The sequence below is a fragment of the Physella acuta genome, unplaced genomic scaffold (assembly GCF_028476545.2).
Source record: "Physella acuta isolate Inbredline_101_S28 unplaced genomic scaffold, ASM2847654v3 ptg000466l, whole genome shotgun sequence".
In the NCBI taxonomy this organism is placed as follows: domain Eukaryota; kingdom Metazoa; phylum Mollusca; class Gastropoda; family Physidae; genus Physella; species Physella acuta.
The window spans coordinates 1,425,379-1,435,451 of record NW_026731985.1 but is presented as its reverse complement, the minus strand read 5'-3'; the positions used below and the strand labels follow the sequence as shown (position 1 = coordinate 1,435,451).

The following is a 10,073-nucleotide window of genomic DNA, read 5'->3' as shown; positions in this document are numbered from 1 at the left end:
AAATTAAAAACATACATAGTAATTCGAAAAACGAAGTATGACGTCGTATTGAGCATAGAGTAGAAAATAATATCAAGCCGGAGAATGCACACAGTAATATGACATCATTGATTCTCGAGTAAACATTGAATAAAAAGAAAATTTTGCCTAATCTAAGTGGTTTGTGTGAAGGGTTTCTTTCATACAATTCTTCGGGTAGGGGCGAAGCCCCCCCCCCCCCTCCCCAACTCAAAAGAAATTTCTTCATCGATACTCTATAATAAAATTACCGCCTAATTAATGTGTCTAATCTAAAAAGTGGTTTTCTTGCAATTTCTTTAATGCAATTCTTCGGGTAGTGGCTAAGCGCGACACCAGTGTTTCTTTCAGACTTTTTCCTCTCTTCTGGTAGGGGCGAAGCCCCGCCCAGATTCTTCCTTTAGTTTGTATGATCTACAAATGCGACTAGTGTTTCTTTCAGACTTTTTCCTCCCCGGAGAGGGGTGGGGGTATTTGAAATTTTCGGGGGCGGGGGTAGAATTTTCTGGGAGGGGGCGGACACTGGAAAAATTATATAATTATATTTCGTTGAATGGGACGGTAGACATGTTTTGGGGTGTGTGGGGGGGGGGGGGGGGGGGCGGAGCCCCCTTCTCCCAAGTAGAGTTGCCTGAAAGAAACTCTAAATGCGACTTTTGTCATGAATGAGATTAGGTGCATGGTTTAGGGATATGCCTATAACTATATTTTGTATAAATTAAAGTACCGATTCTGGATAAAAATCCATTTTCAATGTCATTTTTCATTTCCGGTTAAATTGAATGAAGGTGGTGATTTTGGTTTTGGTTTTAGTTTAGAGTGAATATTGAAAAACCCCCACCCTTTACTCCCAGCAATTATATCTAGTCCATGGCCACTACATCTTTTTAATCCATATTTGCCTTTAAATCAGGTACATGCAATTGCAATGCTGTTTCAAGTTAACCAATAAAGCATTAACAATTTGAAGTTAAAAAACAACTAAATACATTTTATCATTTTTTTTATTAAAATCTGTACAGTTACATTTTTTTTTAAAACAAAATAAATTTGTTACAAAAATGTTACACATAATATTAGGTTAAGGATACATAGTTTATGTTGACTATTAGCTAAGCCAATGGTAAAACTAAAATCCCAAGTAATCTCCCTTCATGGATTTTTATTTGAAATTTTTTTAAATGTCACTACTTACGTACTACTAAGCCATCACAAAACAGGTAATTCTCAGATAAACAATCTTGCCACCACAAGTTGAACAACTACATCCACACACATTATATCACAGATTTAATGCTTTAGATCCAGACTGAACTAGTTAGTAATTTAGTAATATTTATCTGGATTCCACTTATAAACCTTTGTTTTATTTTTCTTTGTCCTGTCTGCTTTCTGTGTTGGAATGGCAACAGGCTGCCATGGTATGGGATTGCAAAAAGTGGGCTGTGGGTAGGCACTGCGGTCATGGTAACCTGTGGAGCAAGGGAAGAGATGGTCAGCTCTGGTATTATTCAAACATGCTCAAATTACAATCAACAGCAACAACTCTAGAATTTTAAATATTGCATTGAAAACCTACCAATAGTTGTAGCTAAGCTGATACTTTAATTTAAAATGTGTAGTATACACTAACCTTTAATCTGACCAGACAAATAACCAAAGCTATTGGGTGCAGATTTGGGTCTATTTTTAGCCATTTGTAGCCACTCTTGGTATTTTTCTTCTGCTTTCTGTTTTCTTTGCTCTTCCTCCCGCTGCAAGCGCTCCTTATCTTCTTTCTGTCTCTTCCTTCTCTCTTTTTCTTCTTTCCTTTTCAACGCCTGCCACTCCTCAAACTTTTCTGCTGCCTTTTGCTTAATTTTCTCTTTCAACTCTTCCTTTTCTTTTTCTTCTTTTATTTTCATCTTTTTCAACTTTTTCTGCATTAAAATTTCCTCATTTTTCTTCTCTATCCAAGATTGCCTAACTTGTTGAACTTTAACTTGTTTCATATGCTTTTCCCTGTCTTTTTCTTCTTTTTTCAATTTTGCTAATCGACTTTCAATTAACTCTGTCTGTTTCTTATGAAAATCCTCTTTTGCTTTCTCAATGATCCATTGTTCCCACGCAGAAAGATTACTGTTGGAAGTTTTGCTCCGTCTTGAACTAGATATTCTGAAAATGAACAAGACACACAAATAATGGTCTCAACAGCATCTACCTTTTATAATTATAAGCTTTTTTTTTTGTCTGATGTTGAATATTTCAACAACATAACTTTGATGCCAAAATAGTAATATTCTAAAAAAAAGCATACAGACAAAATAAATATTTTTAATTTCAAAATATTAAAAAAAAACCATCAAACAGGAATGTAAATTAAAAACACAAGCAATTACTTTCTGTTTGAAACTTCAACTCTCTTTGGTGAAGATAAAGTCTCAGAATCTGACATGTGGGTATTCCTTCTGTCCACATCTGAATCACTGTCAAAGCTGCTGTGCTCCAGAAGGGAAGTCAATGATGCAGTTGAACCATTCGACTCCAAGGATTTTCTTCGAATTTTATTCATGGCATCTGGGCTAGGTAATTGCATCCATCTACCAAAATATTAGAAACTTAACTTTGATATATCTTTAAACAGTTTTAATAAAAAATCAAAGAAATTTTTTTAGAAAATGAAAAATCTAGGCGAAGTTGACAAACTCAATTTAATTTTTAAATTATCTAAATCATGGGTCAACCCTAAATGACGCCACACTCCTAAGAGGAATGGGGGGCATTAGGAAGGTTGAGATAGTGTGACATCACACATTTTCATTTTTAAAAAGTAATGCTAGAAACTGAATTTTAGCCGCTTTAACAAACTATTTTTGTTAATTTTAAAAGAAATTGATTAACTTACTCTATGTTGACAGGGCTCAGTCAATATTTTTTAAATTAAAGAAATTGATGTTTTTAAAAAAATGTAACTGCAATTTTGAGGGAAGTTGTAGGGAGTCATTTATGGGTGATTGTGATTCTTATGTTCTCATAATAATGGCATGCCAGAAATTATTTTACTACTTCGATGTAGTGTAATTGCACTCTTATGTGAAAACAAAATGAAATAGTAGTGTAGTTCAGAAAAATAACACAAACATGAAACAGTTTTCAAAAAGCTCTAACAACCAGACATTGTCACTTTTGCCAAGTTGTACAGGGTATTTATAACAGGTTTATTGATATTTAAGCATTGACGCATCAATTATCTACAGACTGGAGAAGTACATACTTTGGTTTTGTAACAGTTGCAGTGACTGGTCTAGGTCTGCCAGTCATTGCTGCACTCTTGTTTCAACAACTAGAAGCTACCTGTAAATGTAAAAAAAAATGTTTTAATTACATTTAATTTTAAAGTTTAAGGAGACAGACTATAGGCCTGATATGTTAGGCCTTGTTATAGCATAATATTACTAATAATAATTAGGCTAATAATATCATCATTAATAATATTAATATGAATATGAAATAGTAAGAAGGTAATCTATCGTTTTAGGTACGTAAAATCGCCTGCGGCTAGTAATGTACGAAAAAGTTACCTCATTGTCAAGGCTTTAATAGAATTATATTGTGATATATTTGTGTCAAATATTATAGATTAATGAGTAATAAAACAAATCAATGGCTAAATATATCAATATAGGCCAGAAATTAACTTTAAACATCAGTGTTTGTGAGCAAGATTTACTATATAAACAGCAGCCATTTGTAAAATAGAGTGGCTTCCCCTGAAACTTGCGCTATAAGTTTACCAAAAAAATTTTTAAATAAGATGGTTGCTTTAGTAAATGAGCATGGTTGCATCTGTTGAAAACATCGCTAGTCTTCATTTGTTACTTACTGAAAAGTTTTAATATAATTGTTTAAAAACTGGTACTTACGTGAAAAAAGGAACCATTTTTGTATTTTTCAAAACATAAATCCTCCTATAAATGTGAAATAATTATTAAAATTTAAGGAGTCACCTGTTTTTCACATTACTAGTCGCCGGCGATTTTACGTACCTAAGTCCTAAACTACCTAAACCTATTAAAAAATTGATGAACCTGTACTGTAGCCGTGTAGGGCCTACTCCTGTACTGTAGCCGTGTAGGGCCTACTGTTGTGTACTATTATTTAATTTATGATTTCATAAAATCTAGGCCTACAATTTTGATTATGATTGAACTGAATCAAACATTAATCAATCATATTTTAAATAAGTTAGGCTAAAATAAAATGTATTTGTGATTTAGCCTAAGGCCTAAGCTAAGCAATCACAAAATGTAACAGTTCTTTTTGAGCTATCGATAATAGGTTTTAGATTAATTTCCGTCTGTCGATTCGGTTTAAGATAATATATATTAATATATTGACTGGCATTCTTCATTAAATTATAAAAATTCAATACCTTTTTAATAGATTTTGAGAATTAAGATAATAGTTTCTCTTTATTATAATAGCTAACGTAATACAAGTTTTCGAATGTTGATTTTATATCCGCATTAGCGGCATCATCAGTCTTTTACTTCTCTGGTATTTTGGTTGTCTACCAAGCTGTATTATTGAAATTCAGCAGCATTGATAATCTGGATCTATATGTTTAATTAGGAAGTCTATAAAATGACGTAAATCTATTAATTTAAGTAAGAGATAATATATTTTTATAACTTTTTATATTTTCAAATTAAATATATAAAATAAAATGACAACTAAAGCGTTGAATGAGTCTTAATTGTTTTGAGTGCGCAACTGCTATGTTTGTAATGTGAAAAAATGGCGACTTGGCAACCATAGACTAAAAGAAACTCAAATGTAGTGAAACAAGTAAACAATAAATAGCTGGTTATACTAATGAAAATAAGCTTTTATAATTAGGTTACGTTTGGGATTTGGGAGTATGATTTTGCGCTTAAAGCCTCGTCAGTGTCGATGATTACATCAGTAAATAATTCATGTTTAGTTACAGTTTTGAGTGTCAGTCAGTATGAGTAGACGAGTAGTCAGTACCGAGTACTGACTGATGAGTGAGTCAGTGTGAGTGAGAGTTTTGAGTGTCTCAGTGTACTCTGAGTGTAGTGTGTAGGACTGAAGGTACTATGACTCACTGACTTTACTGAGTGGTACTGTGTAGTTGTTAGTGTAGTGGCTAGTGCTTTCTTATACTTTTAATGTGTACTCATGTACTCTCATAATAAAAACAAATAATGACAATAATGAATAATGTGGTGCAGAGTGTGTTGGTCTATCCTTTTTTTTGCTTTTAATAGGGTGGCACCCAAGATTTTAAACTTCATTATCGTTCAACATGACTTAAACAATTAAAACTTCATTTTATACCAGTAATTTTATACCAATTTTAGACAAATTTTAGTTATCAAAATAAATTGGTAGTTTAAACAAGTTAATAAAAAGTCTAGTGACAATTTAAGCGCAATTTCCTTATGTTATCCATAACAATTTTAAATCGAGATAAATCATATATTCAGCAAATAAATAATGCAACACAAGTAGTTTTAAAAATTCAAAATAAAATAGAAAAAATATTTATTAACGAGATTTTAAAAAATATGCGGACGTTTAGGGGGTATTTAGTTGTCGCGCTCTCTATATTGCTATATAGTACTGTAGTGTATTATGTATAATGTAATTTTTAAAAAAAATTTGTGACCGACCTAAAGGATATTTTTGAAAACTTTCTTCTGCAATATTATTCTAAATTATAGCAGGAATCGATTGGTAAATGTTTCAAGTCGCTAAGTGGTCTGGTTGCCGAGATATGGGCCAAAAACTGCATATTTTTTTTAGGTTTTTTGGCTTTTCCGGGAAATCCAGGAAGGAATTCCGGGAATTTTATTGGCCTATGTTCATCCTCGGAACTTGCTTAACATATTTGCTTTTGGAACTAGTCCTCGATATTGCTTCGTTGAGGAGGAGATACGACTTAAAGCTGCGGACACGCTGCGGACACACATCCATCCAGAAATGACGAGTTAATAATCGCAATCCCCCAGTATGGAAATTGCGCTAACAATCCCCCAGTATGGAAATTGCGCTAAAAATGATTTGTGAGAAAACGCTTTTGTTTTTAAATGGCTATGAAGATATGACTGATATGTGGGTATGCTTTTAAGCAGTGTTGTTGTGACAGGATCGACCATTCACTGCCATTGAGCAGAAATGTGTCGTCTGCTAGATATCTTCCCATTCAAATACACAGCGGGCATAATGGGCAGGCTTAGCTAGTTGGTGTCTCTATCAAGTTATTTTTTGAAGGTTTAGTTTTTACCTTGCATTTTTTTTTTTCAATTAAAGAAATTATTTAAGTAGGACACAATATATAATTTTCTATAGTTTTCTATAGAATTTTTCTGGTGTATTAATTTAGGGGCCTAATAACTAATGTTTGCTTTTTTTCTAAATCAATGACATCAAAACACTAACTCAGTAATATTCCTGCCTATTACAATATATGGTAGCATCTGACCAGTTTTGCTAAGAGGGGAGCAGAGGCGTAGCGAAGGGGGAGGGTGGGGGGTACATATTTCCCGCGTGTCGACCCTAGGTGCGCCAAAATGGGTTGGAAAAAATAATTAAAAGCTCATTTTAGCTGCAGTTTTGAATTATAAACATAAAAAAAATATATGGGGGGGGGCCAAATCGAAAGTTTGTCCCTGGGCACTGGGAGGGGTCACTACGTCTCTGAAGGGAACTAATCATTGTTGGCTGAAGTAAAAAACAGGATTTTAGTCTGATCTTACATTATTAAACTCTAACAATAGTAAACTACATTTTAGTGTGTATTTTTACAACTATCAGAGAACTAAAAGAAATGGCATCAAGTGTCACTGAAGATAGTAAACTACCATTTGTTGTTAGCGGCAGGAGCTACTTAGTTTCACCTGTTCAGTCCCAGAAATGGAAAAATTCTTCACCAAAGGAAGTTGCAGCAAACTGGGCTCTTGAGCTTAGAAACAGGTTAAAAGTTTTTTCATTATCATGCATTACTTTCGTGGATAATTTTATCGTAAATGTTAGGTGTATTACATTTACTTAGTCAAAGTAACACGTTATTTAATTAAGTTTATAGAAAAAATTGGGATGAAGCTAATTTTAATTTTTGGGAGTGTTAGTGCCTCGAAAACCACTTTCCTTTTTTTTAAATAGCTAGGGTAAAGAAACTAAAATTTGTTTTGTTTTTTCAACCAAATAGTTATTTCAGCTTTGTATTTTTACTGCTCTAAACTTTTTATTTTTGATGGATATACAAAATAAAAGCAAAAATTACTTTTAGGATCAGAGAAAATGTTGAGTGTCATGAGGACGTTAATGAGGATGACATAATGAGCCTTAAAAAAGAATTGATTGCAGTATTCATCACCACACTGCAGACAGATAGGTAAGGTGTAAATGTGGCAGAAATACCAACACATAGCAACGCAAATAAATAGATGCTAAATGTTACACTAATATCAAAACAGATAGATAAGGTGCTCTAATATCAAAACAGATAGATAAGGTGCTAAATTTGACAAATATACCAACACACATGGATAGGTTACTAAATGTTTTACTATTCACTAATATGAACTAAATAATTTTTATTGTTGTCAACATTAGTCTTCATTCACTGGCTATACAGGGTATATTTACATTTATACTCTTGTTAACATGTAAAGAAAAATTTAGTTAGCCAATGCTTGGCTATATTTTATATAGACACTATGTTATAACTGTGATGTTACTGAATGTTTTCACAGCCGAGCTCAGTGGTGTATATTTATTGAAACACTTGCACTCCTGGAGCCTTTCAAAGATTTTTTTGACTACTTTGAAACTAAAGCTGAGGTTTTTACAATTTTTTAAATTAAATGTTTTCACATGGAATTAAAAAAGCTATATTGATTAAAATTACAAGAAAGGTCTAATGAAAAATATAATTTGTTTTAGTAGTAATCCATGTTTAACCAGTCTACTTTGTGATAAACTAACATCTGATCTCAATTATCTCCCCTAGTTTCACCACTATTTGGAGCGTGTCTTACACCATGTCCATGTCAACAAGAGCAGGTTGTTCGACCTCCATGTGGAGGCAACTCTCATCAAGATTTTCCCAGAGGTAAAAGATCTAAGCAGTTTTCTGTTATCTGATCATCACAATTGTAAAGATGGATAATATATATTTCATTGTTTTTGAACAAAGTTGGTACTTGTTTAACTGCTTGTTGAGCATATATATATATATTTTTTTTTTGTAGTAATGTTATCCAAATCCAGGCTCTATCCCTAATTCTGAATATATCGGTGACATAAAACAGAAAATTAACCGAGGTTAAATAAATAATGTACCACACTTGTAACATTTTGTACAAGTCACAATTTTAAACTGAAGAATACAAAAATTGTGTAACTTTCCGTATTCAGCATGTTAAACTGATCAAAGCTCAGGGTTCAACTCCCACCAAGAACTACTCCACACCAGTGGTACCAGTGCATGCCCCCATCTCACCTGTCATCAAGAAACAAAAAGAGTCACCATCACCAAGGGGACACACCTACCCTTCAAACCTACTGCCAGATGGAACTAACCCATATGCAAGATGCATTCCTGTAAGCTGTGTTATATCCTAACATATATTTTGTCTACTGCAAAATCTTCATACATTTTTGTGTAAGGAAAAAAGCATCACATTATGTTGATGCAGAAGTAATGTTAAACAATCAGAGATAGTTGCATTGCTTCTTGTTGCTAATGAAACATTTACAACTTTAGAGTGATGCCAAGGTCCTTCCAGCTAAGCAGTTGTCAATTCGAGATCTCAACAAATCTATGGCGGATGTGGCTTTAGAAATGGCAGCAAGTAAAATATTTTTAAAAGTATCTTAAAATGTACTGATAATATTTTTAATTTAGGAAATTACATTGTTTAGGTAAACTGTAACATGGCATTAAAAAGTTTTTAGTTTTATCCTACCTTGACCCATTGAGTGCTGATGTTTACTGTTCTATAGGGGAGTCTGTTTGGAGCCACTCACTTGGGACTACTGCCCTTGCTTTAGCTACAGCCTTATCTGAAGAAGTAAGTTCTATGGGCATCTTTTACCATTGGTTTCTTTAGATAGGATGATTTTTAGACTTAATATATTCTACTTAATTAGCAATTTTGTTGATTTTTTAAAAGATTTTTTTGTTATTATCCTGTGGTTAATTATAATATTTTGACTTCTGAAATGTGTAGGAAAAAGAAAAAAGCTTGCCAGAAAAATCTAGTTTCATCAATCTGCCACAAGTGCCATTGTCACCTAGAGTGGAAAAAACTCCACGGCCAGCACCAAAAGTAAGTCTTTAAAAATATTTTGATAAAACCAAAAAATTTCCATGAAAGAAAAAAAAAGAAGACTGTGGCACACATCCTTTTTATCATATGCAAGTTCCTGAAAAGATGAGGCTCATTAGCATAGGATAGCTACCCAGCATGTGAGCAACACATTATTGTATTTATGTCAATGTTGTGATCAGATGCAGGAAGAGGTCCCAATCATGAATGGACGCGAGGCAGTCCAGTATTTTGCTGGCTGTCACCACATGGGTCAAGTCAAATCTTTGTACCTCAACCTGGCGCCCAACAGACACTACCAGCCATACGACCTCATCTCTGTGCCTAAAGCTTTGGTGAGTCTGCTTTGTGTTTTACTCTGGACTATGTTTAACAAACCATTAAAACATTGGTAAACTAATCATTTAGAAAATCTTAACTAAACTGTATTCTGGACATATAATAAACAACATGTTAACTTAAACTGAAGTATTTTAAATTCTAATAAAAATGCCCATATTTTTGTATCCAGGTCAATCCAGAGCATTACGTATTCACAACTTTTGGTGTCCTCCATGTTTATCCTGACCAGCCATCAGAGACCTTGACCCTGGCTGAATGGCAAAGAGAAGCTGTGCTATGGAAGGCAATATCAAACATTCCATTTTTCAAGAAGTATTTAATCACCAAAGCATTTTTCAGGTATTTTAAATTTCTCAGACTTTTTGAAGTAATAAT

General features: G+C 33.4%; 2 protein-coding genes across 2 annotated transcripts in view; one reads left to right on the top strand and one right to left on the bottom strand.

The window, feature by feature from the left end:
* Window positions 1–1,004: 1,004 nt before the first annotated feature.
* On the bottom strand, window positions 1,005–4,560 carry LOC131943797 (coiled-coil domain-containing protein 34). The gene is made up of 5 exons (XM_059304076.1): window positions 4,430–4,560; window positions 3,272–3,351; window positions 2,397–2,597; window positions 1,652–2,172; window positions 1,005–1,490 (listed from the first exon to the last, which is right to left on the bottom strand). Exons 2-5 carry the CDS (start codon window positions 3,316–3,318, stop codon window positions 1,345–1,347), a joined length of 915 nt encoding a protein of 304 aa, XP_059160059.1. The 5' UTR covers window positions 3,319–3,351; window positions 4,430–4,560; the 3' UTR covers window positions 1,005–1,344.
* Window positions 4,561–4,766: 206 nt separating this feature from the next.
* Window positions 4,767–10,073, top strand: part of LOC131943789 (dynein heavy chain domain-containing protein 1) — a 69,076-nt gene continuing 63,769 nt past the window's right edge. Inside the window, exons 1-11 of the mRNA XM_059304067.1 lie at window positions 4,767–4,845; window positions 6,838–6,996; window positions 7,313–7,417; window positions 7,779–7,866; window positions 8,036–8,137; window positions 8,443–8,628; window positions 8,792–8,879; window positions 9,031–9,098; window positions 9,258–9,356; window positions 9,539–9,691; window positions 9,868–10,037. Coding sequence (XP_059160050.1) covers window positions 6,851–6,996; window positions 7,313–7,417; window positions 7,779–7,866; window positions 8,036–8,137; window positions 8,443–8,628; window positions 8,792–8,879; window positions 9,031–9,098; window positions 9,258–9,356; window positions 9,539–9,691; window positions 9,868–10,037 — 1,205 coding nt within the window. The 5' untranslated portion in view covers window positions 4,767–4,845; window positions 6,838–6,850. The remainder of the gene's footprint in view (window positions 4,846–6,837; window positions 6,997–7,312; window positions 7,418–7,778; window positions 7,867–8,035; window positions 8,138–8,442; window positions 8,629–8,791; window positions 8,880–9,030; window positions 9,099–9,257; window positions 9,357–9,538; window positions 9,692–9,867; window positions 10,038–10,073) is intronic.